Source organism: Trichogramma pretiosum, unplaced genomic scaffold (assembly GCF_000599845.2).
Source record: "Trichogramma pretiosum strain Unisexual culture from Peru unplaced genomic scaffold, Tpre_2.0 scaffold79, whole genome shotgun sequence".
Lineage (NCBI taxonomy): Eukaryota > Metazoa > Arthropoda > Insecta > Hymenoptera > Trichogrammatidae > Trichogramma > Trichogramma pretiosum.
In genome coordinates this window covers 327,219-349,041 of record NW_019641700.1, presented here as the reverse complement: position 1 = coordinate 349,041, position 21,823 = coordinate 327,219, and the positions used below count along the sequence as shown (strand labels likewise).

The window sequence follows — 21,823 nt, the reverse complement described above, 5'->3', positions numbered from 1 at the left end:
TGTAACATACGTCCATGTGCGTTTGTGCACGAGGCAGCACAAAAGAAAAATAAGGGGTCGTCTCAGCCAGTTCTTCTGTCTCGCTTATACTTGTTTTAAAGGTATAGGAAGTTACGCGAATGCGAGAGTAAATCGTGTTTTTGTATCGCGCGACCAAAGAAAGAGAGCGAGAGAAAAGAATAAGAGTTCTTCAAGATCGCGGAGCTTCTTCGCACGCATCTGCTTGTCTGCTTTGCAAAACATGCGCGCCTTGCAGCTTTCCACCTATATACACACACATACACAGACACACATATATATACGGGTCAAAATAATACTTTTTTAAATTTTCGTCCGCACGTATGTCACCGATCTTGACGCGCTTTTGGTATGTTATAATACAAGATAAAATAGATCCAAACCCAAAATTTGGGACCCCCTCCCCCCTACCACCCTCCTCCCCTATAAACGTTCATTTTTCATCTATATTTCTTCTGAACGCTTGAAGCAATTGAAAAATCTGAAAAAATTCACAAAAATATTTTTCAACAATCCAAACAACCTTGAATTTTTTCAGATTTTTTGAGTGCTTGAGGCCTCCAGAAAAAATCATTGAAAATTTTGAAAATTCATATAAGGCGTTAGAATGCAATAACTTTTTCGAAAATTTTTTCACTTTATTTCATTAAAAAAAGTAACCTCAAAATTTTTCAAATTTTTTCAGACATTTGAATGCACCTTTTGAAGCTAAAAACCGCTTTTTTCGACGAAAATAATTTTTTTAGGATGATAAAAAATGGTTCCTAGAACCCGATGGTTCCGGTGAAAAAATCTGGAAATATTTTTTTTGAATTCCTTGTCAAATTTTCATAAATTTTGACCATTTTAAGTTTCCGATTGAAGCTTCCTAGCTCAATCTAGAGCATCAAAATAGTTTTATCATTTCTTCATGTGTCGTCAGAAACGTCTTCAGAATTTTGCATTTATATTTGTCCTGTCTAGATTGAGCTATGAGGCTTCAATCGGAATGTAGAAACGGTAAAACTTTATTAAAATTTGTCAAGGAATTCAAAAAAAATATTTCCAAATTTTTTTACCAGAACCATCGGGTTCTAGGAACTTTTTCTGTTAAAAATAGCATTTTTCGGACTTGGAAGCTATCGCCTTCAATTAAAAAATCTGAAAAAACTTGAGGTCATGTATTTTGATAATGAAGAGAATAAAAAAATTATTTCAGATTTTTCAAGGCTCCGTATCGTCCTAAAAAAATTATTTTCTTTAAAAAAAGCGGTTTTGGCTTCAAAAGGTGCGTTCAAATGTCTGAAAAAATTGATAAAAAAGTGAAAAATTTTTCGAAAAAGTTATTACATTCTAACGCCTTACATGAATTTTCAAAATTTTCAATGATTTTTTCTGAAGACCTGAAGTACTCCAAAAATCTGAAAAAATTCAAGGTTGTTTGGATTATTGAAAAGTATTTTTGTGAATTTTTTCAGACTTTTTAATTGCTTCAAGCCTTCAGAAAAAATATAGATAGAAAATGGACGTTTATAGGGGAGGAGGGGGGTAGGAGGGGGGAGGGGGTCTAAAAATTTTTTTTTGGGACCTTTTTACCATGTACTATAACATACCAAAAGCGTGTCAAGATCGGTGACATACGTGCGGACGAAAATTTAAAAAAGTATGACCCATATATGAGCAATTCTCTAAATGAAACGCATTTTTGGAGGTAGAATCGCGGCAAATTTTTTTTTCAACCTACGCGAATACGGACCCCCGGGAAATGTTTCTGGGGGTCCTAGGAACATGTAACCACGTAGGAACCATTGAAATTTCAATAGTGCTTACTTTTATAGCTACTTTTGTGATTTAGAGGACGAAAAATCATGTTTTCTCGTAAATGCGGCTAGTTACTCAATTTGTAAGTAACTGAAAAAGTGTGTAAACTCATTTAAAAATAATAACTGGCTACTGTGTTCGATAGGAAATTTTCTCAGCTTTTCAATGGTGGTATCAGATTTTTCGATAAGTCGCACATTCACCGAATAAATTGCCATCATACATGCCAAGCTAAATATCTCGAAAAACTCGGTACGGAATAAGTGATCTTTGAGGTTTACTTTTGATTTTTCCTTGTGAAAATGAAATATATCGGAAAATCTGACTGCACCATGAGAAAGCTGAGGAAGTTTTCTATCGAAATCATATATTCATTTATTTTTTCAGTGGAATCACGAGCTAGTTTTGATTGTAGCGAGCCGAAAACCTCGCGACCGCGCTGAATACAGCTCGGAAATAGAAAACAGCGAACAAAGTAAAAGAACCTCCCTTGTATAACATTGTAATGCGACTCAAACAATAAATGAAGATATGCTTTCGATGGAAAATTTCCTCAGCTTTCCGATGGCAATATCAGATTTTCCGAAATATTCAATTTTCATGAGAAAAATCCACAAATAAACCAAAAAATTCACTTATTCCGTAACGAGTTTTTCGAGATATTTAGCTTGGCATGCTTGATGGCGATTTTCTCGATAAATGTGCGACTTATCGGAAAATCTGATACCACCATTGGAAAGCTGAGAAAATTTCCTATCGAACACAGTAGCCAGTTATTTTTTTTAGATGAGTTTTGATACTTTTTCGGCGAGTTAGAAATTGAGTAATTAGCCCTATTTACGAGAAAACATGATTTTTCGTCCTCTAAATCACAAAAGTAGCTATAAAAGTAAGCACTATTGAAATTTCAATGGTTCCTCCTACGTGGTTACATGTTCCTAGGACCCCCAAAAACATTTCCCGGGGGTCCGTATCCGCGTAGGTTGAAAAAAAAATTTGCCGCGATTCTACCTCCAAAAATGCGTTTCATTTAGAGAATTGCTCATATACCTTCTACTCTCACATTTGCAGCTGGCACGCGCCGCTAAATACGCGGACCAAAGATTTTTTTCATCTTTCTCTCCCTCTCTATCCCTACGTGAGCGACCACTATGAGAATTCTATAATATATACCCACGATTTTACACACGTAGTACGCTATACACCACCGGTGAATGAATATACGCATTTTGCTGTACAAAATAGCATCTTCTTTTTGCTTTTGACAGCGCACTCACGGGAGTTTTTTTTAAATTAACCTCTTATGCGTATACGAATACTACAGGGTAACTGACCTAGTGATTGACCGGCATTCAATAGATGTCAATTTCATCAATAATTACTTGCAAATTGAATATGAGAATGTTAATCGAATTCATTGTATTAAATTAATCCTTCGTGTGTAGAATCATTTTAATAAAACTACATATGAAGGATTTCGTTTCGTTTCGGATAGTAATTATAAATACTTGATTCTTGCATTCAATAGATGTGTTTTTTGATAGGATCGTTCACCTCAAGGGTCGTCCTTGTATTAAAATAAGCGTCAACAACAGGAATAATAAACGACTTATCACGTGGGCCTATTGGTAAAGCTCCTTCTTTACTGCGATTACGTACTCAGCAGTTGCAGAATTAAAAGCCTTGCATAGCGTATGTTCGCAAATCGAGAAGCAAAGCAAAAGGAGGCCCTTTAAGCAATACCAGCTGGCACGCGTAGGCCCATTATCGAAAAAGATAGAGAGAAAGAGAGTCAAGAGAGAAGTAAACGCATGCACAGTGCGTCTTTTTCGCGACGCGCTTCGCGGCAGCATCCATCAGCGGTCCCACCCCCCTTTGCTTCTCCTTGTTTCTCGGCTCGTTGTAACCAGTTCAACACCTGCTGTTTTGTTGCCGCGTCCACTGCACCGCTTAGTTTTGGGTCGGGCTCGTGTTTTGATTTCACGAAGGCGAATCGAATACAATTCTTTTCAAGGAAGCTGCCCCACCATAAGCGCGGCAACGATCCTGGACAGTATCGCGAGTTCGAGGCTCGAACTCTGCTCAACTCGGGTGTGCACAATACAAATCTTTCTTACCTCGAGAACATTTAAAATATTTATTAATTTTTTTTATGGAGAAAAGTATTTCAAAATCAGACATAATTTTATCATGTGCGCCAGTAGCTTTCACGAGGGGCCATTCGAAATCGCTTAGCTCTAAACCAAAAAAACATTTTTGATTTTTTATTCTTGGACCAACAATCAATATTGATTTTTATTCAAAGCATATTTCTCTATAATAATGAAAATATACGTCCACGTAGTACTTCTGCTGATCTGATTCTCGCAATTGTCTGCTGCGGTGACAAGCATCTATACGTATTCTGTAATCGGAGGTACTCAAAAAATTACGCGTGCCATTACATAATATCTAATTCGACCCCTTATTACTCGAGTGTAATAACCCGATGGAATAATTTCAAAAAATTACATGAGCAGCCTTCGGCTATCTTTATTCAATCAAGCAATTTGTACGTTCAACTTTTCCCGACGAAGGTCAAGAACGTGGTCAATAACTCGAGTGTTAATTTTACAAGAGAGATTTTTAATCGTAAAAATTTTGTCTCTCCAAAGCAAAAAATGCACGATACGCAGGGTTCTCTTATCATTTCACTTTTTTACATTCTCTACAGGCACGTCACTACTTAAATGTATACGCTGTGCGTGTACGTATAATATATAAATTGATAAGCGACTGATCTTTTTTCCCATACATCCGGTTAAATATCTGAGTCCCCGATTGACCGCTTCTCGAGGCGGTATATCTTCACAAATATTTGATTTGCTATTCCTACGTTTTTTGTATATTTCAATAGTCGTTGAACGTGAACCCGCTCGATTACGCGCGTGCTTAATTTTTCTTCGATCGACACTCTATTTTTAGAGGCAATTTGTGCTTAAAGAAGTTTTTGATGATCCGACTTTAATAAAATTATAAAAATGAGGCTGACGCGAAGTTATCCCTGAAAATTCTACCAAAAACTAAATTTGGTCGTTGAATATGATTTCTCTTGTGTTTTCTTTAAAAGGGGATAAGCTAAAATGCATCGACAATTTGAATGTCAATCGCATGTCGAGCATCTAGCATCATTTAGGGCATCTAAAATAATCTTCTGCAAACATAATTTTATCATGCAATAGTTGTTGTTGACTAACTTCCGCTTATATTAAGCTCAACAAAACCATAAAAAAGTATTAGCATTATCAACGGTCAGCAGCTGTATTACTCGACAGATTTTTCGGAAGTGAAGTTTCGGCACGAGCTCGGAAGTTGTTATGTCTTGATAAATCGGATCGTGCTTTTTAAAACGTTTACAAATATCCGCATTTAAAGATGTGTCTTTGTCTATGGAAAAAACAAGTCTGAACAGGATCGAAAAGCCATGAGTCGTAAAAACGAAGACTCTCTCGGTGCGTGCAATATGTACCCACACGAGCGGCGATGCAGCTTGGGATTAATTCAATCAGATGCCGTGCAGTCTGGAAGCTATATCGCGTCCAGTGTATACGTACACGAGCCCGCGCGCACTCTCTGCGTCATAATACAGTGTGCGTGTAGAGGTAAGGGATACACTCCCGTGTATCCTGCACATGTGCCGCGCGTGTATAGGTTTACGAAGGAGCAGCACGCGCGCATCTAGAAACTCCGCAAGTGACTCCGCAGCGGCGGCGGCGGCGGCGGCATCGGGCAGGTGCGTGAGTCCAAAATCATGCCGCGTGCGCGCATTTTAATGCAATTGTTGCAGCGGCAGCAGCTGCCGAAATGCCTCGAGTCGCGTTCGTCTTGCTTTTCTTGCCAAGGCGTCTCTCCGCTACTTCACTGCCGATCGTCTTGCGCTGTACATATAATATACCTACATATATATATTTATGCCTATATTGGTTCGGACTCGAGTTCGCAAATACAAAATTTTAACGACGTTACGTTGAACTCGATGCAACAAAGAAAAATCGTAGAAATTTTCTTCAGCCTCCAACTTATATTTATATAAATATAAACACGCGCACGACACGAGTTTGATCTATATTTATTTTGGACTATACGAACCTGTTGCATTTATATATAGACGGAGACTGGTTGCCCGTGCGCAAAGTCCTCGCTTCGATTGCAAGAGGCTATAATGCTTGTGAAGGTTTACACGATTCGCTAGCTTGATTCGGATTATTTGTCAGGAATAATATAAATAATCGTTATAATAGAGTCAATGAAAAATCGATCGGCTGGATATCGCTGCGGCAAAAATATTACTATTATCATCGAATAAGCACAATTTAGCAATTGAAATCGATTATGAACAGTAATGGATCTATTAATACGCAGTACTGCACCAATAACTCATTATAATACGACTTGAATAAATTGAGACCGACGATTTAAGCACAAGTAATAAATTTTAGATCAACATTGCATACTTCCTTTACATCTTTGAAATGTATACGCCTATACCAAACTGTTGATAAGACGAGGGGGTGAAATTTATTGACCGCAAGCGAAACAAGTCTTACATGGCAGACGTTTTTTTTTATGGTCCGCAGACATCTTAGAGCATTTTTAGGCGGAAATCTCTACCCACTTGCTCACAAAATTTCTCGGTGATTACTCCAAAATGAGCTTTTCTGCGCGATAAATTTTATTAGTGGAGAAATCGGTATCGTTTTAATGTCTCAAATCGACCGATAAAGCTCGTACATGGGTGAATTTGCAGGCTCGAAAACGAGCTTGTAAAACATCGCTCGTTTGTGCGCGCAAGAAAGACCAGAATCCATAGTAGAAATAAATAATAAACAAAATTTTCAAATCCGTAGGCTTGAAAACGCGTAGAGCGCGCGACAACAATGAGCACCAGAGGTATAGAGTCAGTAGCATTTAGGCATCAAATCGAATAATACGCATTCCCTCTCGCGTATTGCCATAGTGTATAGCTTGCGCCAAGTGCATTTTCTCTCTATAGAATAACGCAGTTATTTATGAGCATGGACTCGTCAGGAGAGAATCTTCGGGATACGGCGATTCAGGGCAAATATACCTATACGACTCGAGCAGGGTGCAATAATGTTTGTGTGCCTTTTTGAGCATCTCGCTCTCTCTTTGTCTCTTTATCTACTTTTATTGATTTCGTCGGCTTGGAAATGATGCTCGGTCGCATTACAACGAGACGATCTCGACACGATCGTCCAAGTGTCTATATTATAATGTGTATATACCGGGGCGATTGTCCTCGCTGCACGCGATGTAAGCACGCTGAGAAACGGCGTGACATTAGCGTCAAAGCCGATGAATGCCAAGCCGATTGACATCAATGACAACAGATTTATTTGATTTTTCGCACCTCGTCGCTGACGAGCGAGCCCTCGACAAGTAGGAAATTGCCTGCCACCTTGTGCGATACACGAGACGCTGTTGTTACATCGACGAGGGCGAGTGCGGCGAACATGACTTCTTATTCATTTTCCCGAACGGACGTCGCCCTATTCCTTTTTTTCTCGGTTTTTATTTCTTTCACGATTGAAACGCCGCCCGCGCGTGATAATCGACGATAAATTACTGGGAAACGATAAGGAACTGATAGTTATAACTCGAGGATATTATAGTTATTCGACACGCTATTCAGAAGAAGCACGAGAATATTCTTGTGGCGCGCTATGGGCGCACGTGTGGTCACAACATGCCTTGTGTACAACGAAAAATTTGAGAACCGCAACGGGTCCGCAAAGCCAGCCGAATAGGGCAAGCGAAAAAATGTTTTGTGTCGGCAGTGAGAATCGCAAGCAATTACCCCATGGTCGTTTTGGTTTCCGCATAAAAATATTGCCATCTCGAGAGGAGGCGCATTAAGTAAACAAAGTATGTCGAGGGACAGAGCGCGCGAGTCCATATACATATATATATACGTGTGATGTATATCTGCCAACTGTTATATTTTTCGCGTGTACAACCCTTCCCGTTGTCATGGCCGATGTTCATCGGGTTGGCTCGTCTCTCTTTCTCTCGCGCCCGTTACATAAGCAAGTCAAAAGACTTATGAAGCATAAACTGCACAAATAATAAACGCAACAGGTATTAGTAACATGAATGAAACTTCACATGTTGCAAATTGCGGCTGCTGTTCGAGGCTATCTTGGCTTACAAATTATCGGTCATTATCTCGAATAAAGACGAAATTAAAACTATATTGATTACGTTGCTTACAAACCTTGAATCAAGTTTATAAATTGGCTCAAAAAGGAAAAAAAATGTATAACTTTGGTGAAAGATAATTGCAGGAAAAAAAAGTGTCATATTTGTTTTTCTTTTCATAATCCACCGTTTTTTGAAATATTTTCAAAAGCTTAAATTAATGAAATTTTTCACTTGCCAAAAGTGAACTCTTACCTCAAGAGCAGCTGGTATCATTTTTAAGGACAAGATACTGTATATTATCATGCTTTTTTCTTGCTTTTACAAATATATAGTCAAAAAATCTTGTTAAGGATTATGAATACCATAAAAAGTGTTAAAAGAATAAGAGAATGAGAAAGAAAGTCAGCATGATATACTCGCTAAATTATACGTTAAATAAAAACACCTGTATGTTTCTTGCTCTTGTAAAGAATTAATAAATTTTTTCATATTTACGTACTTGTTGCGAGTATATGTCACATACAGATAGTAAAACGATATCGCACTCGCTTTTTATACCCTCAGTAAGATACTTACAAGTACTTTTTTACTTGAGACGTACGAGTAAAGCGAGTTACTTGACTCGTTGCGGATGAGATATATACTGCTTATGATATTTAGGTAACTAACTTTTGAAAAATTAATTGTTTACACAAAAATTGTTTGATTAAAAAATTTTAATTTTTAGAAAATTCTTGCAGATTACCGCTCAGGAACAGCAACCATCGAGGATCCTTTAATACATGATGAATTTAAAATGAGCTGATCAAGTAGCGAAAACAAGAAAAAATGTATAATCTTAGCTGGAAAATTGATTGTTTTACTTTATTTGGAAAAAAATGACGTTAATAATTGTACGAGACTTTTCATGTCCAAAAAAGTTGAAGAGATTAAACTGTTTTATTTTATCCAAATCTCTACTGTTATATCAATATCTATTGTTAATTTGAGAAGGATTACATAATAATACTCTAATCATGTAGGCTTTTCTTGGTTTCTTTTCTCATTTTTCTGAAAAAAATACTTTTTAATATACAAAAATACAAGCATATATTCGTCGCCCTAGCGCAGGAAGGTATCTATTTCCAAGCTGTAGCAAGAAGGATACTTACTCGCGCGCAGAGGCAAAAAGGTATCTAACTCGAGCGCAGCGGCAAAAAGGTATCTAATTCGAGCGAGAAGCAAAAAAGTAGCTTATTCAAACGAAGTGGCAAGAAAGTTTTGACGCGCTGAATTTAGGTTGGCAACGGAGCCGTAAATAATAAAATTTTTTTTTGTATTGGAGCAAAAAAGAGAAAAAACAAGTGAGCTAGTGTAATGATTTTCATTCATTTGTAATGCGAGCAAACAAATCAATCTCGCCGTGATTTCGACTCAATTTGCCACTTATGGAGAACTTTGTATGTTATGAAAGGAAAGTAGAAGTTATCGGCTTTACATATGGCTTTGAATTAAATGTTGAATGTTGAATTTTGAAACAAAATTTTATCATTTACGTCTGCGTTGCCAACCTAATTTCAGCGCGTCAAAACTTTCTTGCCACTTCGTTTGAATAAGCTACTTTTTTGCTTCTCGCTCGAATTAGATACCTTTTTGCCGCTGCGCTCGAGTTAGATACCTTTTTGCCTCTGCGCGCGAGTAAGTATCCTTCTTGCTACAGCTTGGAAATAGATACCTTCTTGCGCTGGGGCGACGATATAATAGTTACAAAAATTTTCTACATCTCTTACATGAATGCAGTGAAAAAAATAAATATTTCATAGAAATAATGCTCTATAAATAGGTAAATATATATTCATGATTATCGCAGTATATTGACATTATTAGCCAAGCAAAGTACTACAATTAATACATAATACATGCATACCAACACGATGACTTGCCATTAAAAAATATTTTAAACCCTTCAGTAAATTTTTTAATCGCTTCCTTTTTTCTGATTCTGAGCGTATTATTATAATGTTCATAATATTTGAGCTGTTTAAGTCTTCAACTTAAATTTTTTTGCCGACCTTCGTTATTGAATTATTTTTCGATCAAGGTAGCAAAATCAAAAGCAGTATACTTTGTTAAAATCAACTCCCTGCTTTCAAGTCGTTTTTCTCCAGGACAATTACTTGTTTTATAAAACTTCATTCTATAATGGCACCATTAAAAAGGAACAGACAAGAGTCTATCAAAGTGCATACACTGAATATTTTCCCAGCTTCATATGCAATGAAAACGACGAGATGAAAAAGTGCTACTTTCGAAAATTCCCGATGCGAGCTTTATATCTAATCAATTTATAACACCGTCATAAACGAAGTGAATCGATCGATGGGTAATAAATCTGATTTTTTCACAAGTGTGTCTTATAATTGGAGCTTAAAAAGATAATTAGCACTCTAATGGTCTTATAATATTTGTTAACAAAATAGGTGTCAAAATTGGTCGAGTACTTGAAATTCCTATATTCTTTCATTAAAAATTTGAGAAGAGTTAGCCACATATATTCGTTTACATATTTGCATCCTTCTAAACTGGTTTGGTCCGTTTGTGTCCGTAATTTTTCCCCGACTCTTTTTTCACGTTTCTCGTAAGTTCGATAAAAGTTGCTTGGTAGTTTTATCCTTGGCACATATATTTTCTCTGGTACTGATAATTTTGTAAGCGTGAATGAAAAATGATTTAATCTCTTGAGAGATTCGAAATGCAGTCTTTTCTTTTCACAGGAAATGATCTTTCCGAATAATTAATTAATGCTCACACATGCATACGTTAGAGATGACTCACGTATGGTCGAGAGAAAGTTTCTTTCTGGTCGGTAATAATATCGTGTCATCCGGTCTTGTGACAATAGACTAAATGATTGATTGTTTTACTTGGAAAAGAAAGAAGCCCAGATAAGATCTCTGCTTGTTCTACTGTTGACGACCCCCTACTGACACGCTGATTTACAATTTAAAGTTGACGCGCGTACAAGCTAACACCGAAGCTTAGCATTTATAGAACACCTGTTCCCTCTTTCGGGGGCCTCTTTCATGAGTACGTAAGAGGCGCAACGCATTGAACCTGCCGAGTTTCTCTCTTTCTCGCTCGCACCCTTGTTATCCACAGGTCGGTGCAACATAATATGCTTTACTCAATTTTCCCCTCTATTAATAAAACTCGGGAATATGAGATTCAACTTTCTATTGACGTCGTGAAATTTCTTAACATTTTCCATCCATCCAGCTTCCCGAAATCCATTCCCCCAAACATGCAGAGCTCAATATTTCGAAAAATGAACATACGGTTGCCTCGAAAAAAATAAAATAATCGTTCACTCCTCCAAAAATTCGTAATTATAAATAATTTCTGCGTATGTAGAATGAGCATCGGAAGAACAAGAAAAAGCGATTAAAGGAAAAGGATAAACAAAAGATAAGCTCCTTCTTGAAAGATCTCGCCACACTCGTTAAGGGCCTCGAGCGAATGGAAGAACTCATTTTCAACTCATAGGATGAGAAAAACTTACTTTAAATACTGATATAGTTAAGTTACACTCATATGCATTTAGAAAATCATAATATTAGTTTATTCTTTTCCCGTACTAATAGGTGCACCCGCAGGTATACCCACACTTACCCTACGTAATAGTTAAATTTACATTTAAATTCAGATCTGAAATATCAAAGCCGGCTATAAATTTTAAAAATATTACAGTTATCTTCTTTTTCATGTAATATTTGAAAATAAATGTTTTTATTGGAATTAAACTATATTAATTTAACTATATTCGATTGGATTTAAGTAAATTCTATACAATTTCTAAAATGAAGTACCGTAACTAAGTATATATTGTAAACTATGTTTAAAATTGATAAAACTATATATTTAGTTTTAAAACATCGTTGATTTCTGTGTCACGATTACTGACGTTCACGAATATTTGACGTCTCGAACACATGCTAAGTCAAGGAGGGAGGTAGGAAGTGGGGATAGTATCTCAAAGAATAACAGCCGCTCTCTCTCTCTCCTACGAAGTATACGAGTGGGAAAGAGATAGACAATGTGGCGGGGGTAAAAAAAGTTAGAGGGGGAGATCTGAACGCGTGGGCTCGAAAAGAGCCGGCCAGTGAGACAACCACATTTTGATACCTCCACTATAAAACCCGAACCGCGAGTCAGTTGAACCTATATCGGTTAGAGAGATAGATAGTATAACACACAGCTACACATAATCTTTAGTTGTGCATTGGAACATATAGTTAGTTCTTCGATACAGCTTAAACAATTTTGTGCATTTCATACGAGTACTGCCTTCTTTTTAATCAGTGCTGACGAAAAAATCGAAACTTTGTAGTTAAGTTGTTTCGTTGTGAATTTGTGCAAGTGCAATTTTCGTGCCTTTTATATTAGCAGCCTAAGAGGTTTAATATAATTATGGCTTTCTCAGTGATGGACGACGAGGATTTGAGTTTCCTTGGCGGCCTATTCGATGAACCAAACGAACCATACGTCAATCCAATTTCAAGCTTAGGATTCGAATCAACGTAAGTTACTTTTTTGATTTAAATATTTTAAAAAGAACCAACATTACAAACGTTTAGAGGAATTAGTGTTTAATGTATCTGTTTCGGTAATATTTAACAAAACATCAAATATTTGCTTCCAAATCAAATATTTCCTGCCCAAAAAACGACATTACGAAAAATTGAAAAATCTAAAAGTGTTTATCATCTAAAAGTCTAATCTAAAAGTTAAAATTAATCTAAAAGTCTAAAATTAGTTTCTTCCTGGAAATGGCTAAGTAGAATCAACTATGGGAAAAATTGCATGAAACTTTCTGATAGCTGTATCCCAGCGAATCTTGCAAATTTTTTACTTCTGAAACCAGCGTTGGAAAGATGAGAAAAAAACCTATCAGATAGTTTCATGCAATTTTTTCCATAGTTGATTCTACTTAGCCATTTCCAGGAAGAAACTAATAAACTTTTAGATTTTTCAATTTTTCGTAATGTCGTTTTTTGGGATAAAGTTGTATTTTTTTGCATTAAAATAATTTCAAAGCGTATACTAATTTATACCATTGGATTTGTCATAAAAAATCGTAAATTTTGGTAGTGTCAAAAATTTTTTTAGATTTCTGTTCATTTGCCACTCGCTCGAAAATGAACGATCGAAAAAGTGTATTTTTTTAAATGAAATTGCGCTCCTATATCACCCTCCCCTTTTTTTTATTTTATGTATCGCGAGCATCTGTGATCATTCAAAACGTTCATACTTTTTTTTTCATCTCCAATGACGAGACACGCCATGAAGCATCTGAATTAATCTTACCTACGATTATTATTAACGTAACTGAATATGTTTAAGAAAACTCTAGCTAGATTTAACGCCGCGAATAAAATGATATCTAATTGACTTTTTTCTCATTTTAATTGATTTTTTATGCTAATGAGTATGTATTATTTTCACTTTTCTAGTGCTTACATCGATCAATTACCGGATCTCGGATTGCCAACATTCGCATCTAATCCTAACTCGTTCGAAGCTAATTTGAATAATACGAGTCCAATTGATTCGGAACCAAACTTACCACCGGCCAATTTAATTAGCCCTCAAAGTACTTCAAATCATAGCGATCACTCTGATAAAGGGCCGATGCTTGCAAGTGCGTGGCTCGATAATGAAGTCCCAGTACCTCTTCCAGGTATTTTGAGTGACACAACACTGGATCTTGATTTTATGAATTATCTTGCCGGTGATACAACACCGGAAAATGCGTACGCGCAGTCGTTTATGGATTCATTCTGTGTGGAGGAATCTCCATATAGTCTACTGGAGAATCCGGCAAGAATACCTGCCGATCAGCCATCCTCACCAGCGCCACAAAAAGTATCACAGAAAGTAGCACCAAAAGTAGCGCAAAAAGTAGGGCCACCAAAAGTAGCGCAAAAAGTAGCGCAAAAAGTAGGGCCCGAGGTTGGCAAAAAGCGAGGCCGAGGGCGACCACGTAAGAATAAAGAGTTGGGAGTATCACAGAAAGTAGCACCAAAAGTAGCGCAAAAAGTAGGGCCCGAGGTTGGCAAAAAGCGAGGCCCAGGGAGACCACGAAAGAATAAAGAGTTGGGTAGCGCAGGAACGACCCCTACCCCTAGCAGCGAGAGCTCGAACTCGCCTCCTTCCGATGACATTGAGGATTTCGTATCTGCTCCGATCCCATCGGTTCGAAAATACGCTCCAGTCGTTAGAAAGAAAAGATCGACATCAGATGTATCTGACAAGCTACCCCAGCCCAAGAGACAAAGGAAACAAGTTGAGACAACTCAACCCCCTGTTGATCACCTTTACTCGGCCAACACGATCACGGCGCAACATCCCAAGAGGAAAACTAATGCGAGAACTACGGGGAAAAAACGTGAGTACTTTTGAACTTTTTTTGTAATTTTCATACACGTATTTTCATGTACATGTGCATACACGTTATGTTTGCGAAATCATTCCTCGGCCTTGGCCCCTATAAAATTTTTGTATTTTACTTCCGGTTTTCGAATTTTCCCTCCGATTTTCCAACTTTTTTATATGTACCTTTTTGTTCAATTCCGACGAATGTAATTATATGATGATTTTCACGTAGCACATAATCGCACAAAATATCCATACAAGTATACGCGGATAAACAAGAAAGTCTCTAGGCGACATTTGCAGTCTGCATATTATTTATTCAAAAATGATCTGGCTTTTCATACAATTTTGATATATTTTGCAATCGAATAGAAATGAAAAATGTTTCGCGTTTTTTGTTGCAGTGAAACTTCGTTTACCAACTAAAAAGGCCCCAAAGGAACCTGCATCTATCTGTCAGAAAGAGTTACTGAGTGTCGCGCCTCTCATCGAGGAAAATGAAAAAGTCATTATACGCCCAGGATACTCATGCGATGAAAAATATGGAGAAGCAAAAAGGCGAAAGGGACAAAAACATAATTTCAAAAAACCTTCGATTGAAGAAAAGTACAATAAAGCAGCAAACAACTGTAGAAGAGAAAGAATCATCAAGGCGCTACAACAACTTTTGACAAGAAACAAAATCATACATCGGCGAATGGCCAGATTTTCGTTTCTCCCTGGAGTTACGACCCAGGATGTTAAAAATACGTGGAATGAATGGGTAAAAATACAAAATAATCGAGAGGAGTATTTGGAAAACATTCGGTGTCAGACAGTCACATCGAAGGCAAAAAATGATACTATCGATAAAACTAAAATGGAAGAGATCCTCGCCAACAACGGAGTTATGCGAGAGGAAAAGGCGAAATTTCCCGATCCACTCAAACGTGTCAACGAGTCTAAAATCATCCATGAGGTTAAGCAAAGATTTTCCACTCACCAAGCATTTGTTCTTTTCTTTATCGAAAAATTCAAAATTTCGTCACCCTTGTTATCAAGTTATGTTTTGCATAACATACACCCCGATAATATATCAGATAAAGTTAAAGAAATTATCCTTAAGGGTCAAATAGCTCAACCTAAGCCACCTACAACGCGGAAATATGAACCAAAAGATAATAAAAAGGTAGATAGTCTTGTTGAATACGAAGAAAGTCATCGAAATCGATTGAGACATAACGCAATGGAACGTAAGCGACGTTTGGAGCAAAAGATGGGCTTCGAGATCGTCAAACTAATGTGTCCCGAGCGGTATAAGAAAAAGTCTTCCATTCACAATATTCTAAGAGGACTCAAGAATACGCTGAGCATGACTTCTACTTACTTCTATAAAAAAGTTGTCTTTACGTTGGTGCAAAAAGGATATGGAAAATTAGAACTTTCGAAATTAAAAAAGCTTTGTAAGGAGACAAACACACAATTATGTTTATCTAGTCAGTAAGCAGGCTAGTGCACCATTGTTTATGTTTATATTTTTGTAAATTGTAATCTTCTTAAGTAATAAAAATAAGAAATTAAAAGCAGATACGCAAAAAATTTGAATATTATTATTTCATACATCCTAAATCGATTCTTAAATCACTGCGTAGCAATGACAGAACAAAATTTGGCTGTTTCATAGATGTTCGAGTTTTATCGTAAACCCGCTTTTAATTAATTTAATACCGATGAGACTCGTATTTATATTATTTGTGATAATTTTTGTGTGATAATTCTCAAGTTATACATACATGTCGGTCTACTGGGCGGAGCTTATAGAGCTGACATCATATACGCGAGCAGCTTGAAGATGTAAGCCCATAATAGATATGTACAGCAACGGGTATGTTTGGGACAGTCTGAACGATCTAGCAGCATCCACGATACTGCATGTACTATTGTTTTATTCATTACTTCTTGCTATTTCTCTAAAAGTAACATCAATGAAAACCGCTTATGGTACCATTAATGATTCAAATTTTGCATTATCGTGGAATTTTCGTAAAAATAATGTGAAAAATTAGTAATATTTATGCGTCATCAATTGATGCAAATTTTTCAATTCTCTTTCTCCCGCAATCATTGATAATAAGATACAATGATTTTGACTGATGTATTATGTTAAGCTGAGAGGAGCATTGACAGGAGTTTCAAATAAACCAGGAATGCAACGAAACAGATTTTCAAGCCAAAAATTGAATTTCCTTGTTATAAACAAATAATTATGCGTAGAAAAATTATTATGATATGCATTTTTGATTCTTAAACTTTTTTTATGGCATTTTTATCTTATTTTATATAAAAAAGTACCCTTGTCATTTTATTACAAACTTGACAGTCCTGCTCACAGATTCAAAATTTCAAAGATATTTAATTTTCATTGATAATTCTGGTGTCATTTTAAGGACAGCCAAGTGCCTATGTCGCATTGCACATAACTGCGTACCTACGATCAGTCGACGGTGGAAGGGGAAAGGGTCGTCGCTAAGGAGCTATCTCAATCGCGGGGTCACCTCACAGATTATCGAGTAGTACGTTCAGTCGAGGATATGAATTCCTGCAGTAATGAGTAAGTGTTTACAAAAATTATACCCGTCAAAGTGTCTAGGAACTCGAGGTAAAGTGCTGGCAACTCGAGGCCTTTAACCTAAAATATTTTTTCAGTGCGAATTGTGAAAATTCATAGTAAATACATATCATATGATTAGCGATGGAAAACATAGATAATACAGTCAGGTATAACTCTTTTGTGATTTCTATCGTATTTTTGAATCTACTGCCTCATCAAACTTGATTATTTTTCAGGGTAAAAAAAGAAATGAATGATACTTGACTGAAAGCCGATGATGATCATGTTTTTGATCCAGTGGATTCTCCCGAAGCAAACATTTTTAAAACATTCCCGGTTCACGAATCGATAGTGAGTTAAATGACTTACGAATTGTATTCTAATTTTCCACTATCAAAACTATTGAATAATTTTAATTTTAGAGAAATCATATGAACAAAGCTATTGATTTGAACGAAAAGTTGGAGAAAAAGATGACCATTGAATTTGAGTGCAAAGATGTTAAACTTGAACTGCCGTCTCTATCGACAACCATATGCAAAACTGAGTTTCAGAATTATCCACCAATTGTGAAAGAAGAAAATCCAATTCAGACCAGTTACTTAAACGATAAAGATTTGATAATTTCGATAAAAAAAGATTACGATTATCATAATAATTTTTCATTTCAAGTCGATTACCGATTGAAATTTGACGAGCATAAGGAGGTTGAAATCAAAAAAACTTTTCAAACCAAATCATACAAGAGTGATCTCAAAACGCTTATAAATTCAAAACAAGATCAGAAAAAACACTTTGAGTGTGACATTTGTCACAAATCATTTTCGCTCAAGAGTAATTTCACTGAACATATAAGGATAGTACACAATCGCAGCAAACCCTTTGAATGTGAGATTTGTCACAAATCATTTGGACATAAAGGTGATCTCAAAAAACACATAATAACAGTCCATAATCGGAGCAAACCATTTGGATGTGATATTTGTAACAAATCATTTGGACAAAAAAGTCACCTTAAATGGAGTACATGTTCGTAGCAAACCATTCGAATGTGAGATTTGTCACAAATCATTTGGACTCGAAAGTAACCTCAAAATTCACTTCAATATAGTACATAATCGTATTAAACCCTTTGAATGTGAGGTTTGTCGCAAATCATTTGGACGAAAAGGTGATCTCAAAACTCACATAAACACAGTACATGATCGGAGCAAACCATTCGAATGTGAGATTTGTCACAAATCATTTGGACTTGAAAGTAACCTCAAAATTCACTTCAATATAGTACATAATCGTATTAAACCCTTTGAATGTGAGGTTTGTCACAAATCATTTGGACATAAAGGTGATCTCAAAAAACACATAATAACAGTCCATAATCGGAGCAAACCATTTGGATGTGATATTTGTAACAAATCATTTGGACAAAAAAGTCACCTCAAACGTCACTTAAATAGAGTACATGTTCGTAGCAAACCATTCGAATGTGAGATTTGTCACAAATCATTTGGACTCGAAAGTAACCTCAAAATTCACTTCAATATAGTACATAATCGTATTAAACCCTTTGAATGTGAGGTTTGTCGCAAATCATTTGGACGAAAAGGTGATCTCAAAACTCACATAAACACAGTACATGATCGGAGCAAATCCTTCGAATGTGAGTTTTGTCACAAATCATTTGGATACCGGAGTAATCTTAAGAAGCACATATATACCGTTCATAATAAAAGTAAACTTATCGAGAGTGCAATTTGTCGCACCTAATTGGACATAGAAAATCACTCGAATGTAAAATTGTCATAAATCATAAGGTCTTAAAGGTAACTAGAAAGCTCACATAATGAAGATAATCGGATCGAGTAGTATGAGATTTGTTAAACATTTGAATGCAGGAAGACTTCTACACTTACATATACACGTTTTGTATTTTTAGAAAATCTTGCACATGAATACCTTTCAATTTCGTGGAAAACAACAAAAATAATTCAACTTTTCATTTAATACATGGTGCTGGAAAAAACTGTTTTACTCACTATTTGTATATAAAAAATATTTCTTTTTTAATTCATTCTCAAAAGTATTGCTGTTCGAATTTTCAAATTTCCAATCATCAGTTGAACCTTGCGTAACTCCTCCTTATTGGGCTGTGAATGAAAAATCTTGACTATTAAGATTTTTACATATTACTTTTAGTTTTGCTATATCAACAGTTTCATTAGAAAAACGCAATTTTAAAATAATGTGTCCCTTCCTTGATCGATGAATACTCGACCTTAAAATACTTGGCTCTTTGACTTTTGCGATATAAAATTAATTGTTTTATGAAACATTTTTTCTGGATATTTAGCAAACATTTGATGAATAAAAAAAGATTCGAACATCGAAAATTCTCAGGGTTGCATAAAAATTGATTTTACAATTGAAGGCTGTAAGTTTTTCCGTTTTTGATATATTTTTCTTTTTATAATGAACTATTGATTACGTACTTTTCGAAAAATAAATCGAATAAAAATGTATCATAGTTATCTACTTTCCTTGTCAATAAGTCAGAAAAAAATAAATATTCAAGAAAATTATAAACTTTTCAATTCGAGCCGACTCCGAATTCTTTATAAACTTACGTGGATTTTCTACTGTTATTAGATCTTTATAGAGTCTTTTGCATAAATCGATCCATGACTTCCTCTGGGAAGAACTTGAAGTTCCCGGCAGAAGTCAATGCCTAATCTTCGACTCAATCATCTTCCACAACGTGTCGCAAATCTGCGCAAAGATATTCGCAATTTACCAACGGTCGATACGACTTACGAAATTTCAAATATGTAAAGTAATTATAATATTTTTTGCACATAGTCAATGAAAAATGTTGTTTTTTTGAATTTTCCGTACATGCTCAATGAGATACAAATAAAAATGCTAAAAAATTTGTAGCTCGGTTTAACCATCTTCAAATGTAAATACTCGAGTGGGACTTCTAATTGTTTAACTGACAATCAACGCTCGACTTTGGGTCGATTAGCTGCTGCAATATAATTGCCAATTAAATATTATCCAAGCGCAGGTGTTATAACACATTATCGTACATGGCATTGATAATTGAAACGAAGCTCCCGGACCCCTGACAATGTGTATGATACCTACACACGTTACATTATTATACATTCATACACACTCACGAATGACATACGTATACAAATGCGACACGTTTATTATGGCCACGTTAATCCACGCACGCAGTGCGCAATGTCAACTTGCCATATCTAACACTGTATTAGCGTAAAAGCTGCTGTGTGTATGTGCGGGCAGAAATCAGAAGCGGCAGCAGCAGCATTGCCCCGTGCTTTCTACATAACTACAGCAGCGCTATTTCTATAGTACATATAACAAGTTGCATTGAAAAAGCATCCGGCTTCGCGAGTCGTCTGCGCCCATCCAGCTCTACGCCCGCACCGGATCACGACACGGACGCACCGCGCTCGATTTCTCTCGGCACGAAAATTGGCAGTGCAGCTTAGCAAAAAGTTGCTTCATATGTTAAGGCCGCGATGACCAAGATGCTAGGCTCGCAAATCGCTGCGTTGGTTACGATACTCGGCCTGGTCCTCGGGGCGGCTGGCGTTGAGTTAACCTTCGAGCTGCCCGACAACGCCAAAGAGTGCTTCTACCAGGAGATCGAGAAGAACGTCACCTCCACGTTGGAGTTTCAGGTTCGTTGCTCGCCACCTCGGCTCTTTTCCGGCTGCTATGAAGCTTTACTGACAGAGATTCCTCTCTGATGTCAAACAATATTGCTTGCGAGCCATAGTTACTTGACACGCACATGCTGCAGCCTAGTATGACATATTTTGATCTGATTGTTTGTTTAGGTTGTCACTGGTGGCCAGTATGATGTTGATGTTACTCTGGAGTCTCCCACAAAAGAAATTATTTATAGACAAGTGAAGATGCAGTACGATGCACACACGTTTACTCCAACAGTGTCCGGTGTTTATACTGCTTGTTTTAGCAATGAATTTTCTACTTTTTCACACAAGCTAGTGTACATAGATTTTCAAGTTGGAGATGAGCTTCCTCTGCCAGGACTTGGTGAGCACGTCACAGTTATGACACAGGTAAAGCTAATTTTCATAACACATACTGTACTTTTCTGCATTTCTTTGACTCTAATGAAAAATATTATGTGTTTCCAGATGGAGTCATCGGCTCAAGAAATTCACAAAAATTTGAACAGTATCCTTGATTATCAAACTCATCATCGTTTGAGAGAGGCTCAAGGACGCAAAAGGGCAGAAGATCTGAATGAAAGAGTTTTGTGGTGGTCTGCTCAAGAAGCTATCGCTATTATAGTTATCAGCGCTGCTCAAGTGTTAGTTCTGAAAAACTTCTTCACAGACAGAAAACCTACATTATATTAAATTATTTAGTCTAGGGTTGAATAATTTGTTATTTATGTGTACTTTAAGCTTTTGTTTGTCTCTGATCAACGAGCTCCACCAAAGTTTCAAGAGCTTGAGTATGGATGTATAAAAATACAGAATGTTGTTACTATGAGTTGTAAAATACGATACATGTATGAACATCTGTAATGTGTGGTTATTTAAATTAAGAAAAGTTTTATTATTACATTTGCCAATAATCTAAACTGTCTCTGTAAAAAAAAAAAAAAATGGATAATGTTCTTGAGTCTGTTTTGAGAAATTGTGAGTTAAATCTACTATACTATTTATGTGTGTAAAATAAACCAAATTAAAATTTTTAATTTACTTCAATTTTCATTTATTCTTTGTTATAATCATCATG

At 36.3% G+C, this 21,823-nt stretch overlaps 2 protein-coding genes and 1 long non-coding RNA gene across 3 annotated transcripts; all 3 read left to right on the top strand.

The window, feature by feature from the left end:
• The first annotated feature begins 12,465 nt into the window (after window positions 1–12,465).
• On the top strand, window positions 12,466–15,913 carry LOC111694431. Its single transcript, XM_023462620.1, has 3 exons — window positions 12,466–12,575; window positions 13,509–14,443; window positions 14,835–15,913. The coding sequence occupies exons 1-3, from the start codon at window positions 12,466–12,468 to the stop codon at window positions 15,911–15,913; spliced, it is 2,124 nt and encodes a 707-aa protein (XP_023318388.1).
• Window positions 15,914–17,027: 1,114 nt separating this feature from the next.
• On the top strand, window positions 17,028–17,603 carry LOC111694430. Its single transcript, XR_002763631.1, has 3 exons — window positions 17,028–17,187; window positions 17,257–17,371; window positions 17,443–17,603. It is a non-coding gene; the product is annotated as an uncharacterized LOC111694430 (long non-coding RNA).
• Window positions 17,604–20,265: 2,662 nt separating this feature from the next.
• On the top strand, window positions 20,266–21,792 carry LOC106657736 (transmembrane emp24 domain-containing protein 3-like). The gene is made up of 3 exons (XM_014379397.2): window positions 20,266–20,730; window positions 20,890–21,135; window positions 21,214–21,792. The coding sequence occupies exons 1-3, from the start codon at window positions 20,569–20,571 to the stop codon at window positions 21,436–21,438; spliced, it is 633 nt and encodes a 210-aa protein (XP_014234883.1). The 5' UTR covers window positions 20,266–20,568; the 3' UTR covers window positions 21,439–21,792.
• Window positions 21,793–21,823: the final 31 nt, after the last annotated feature.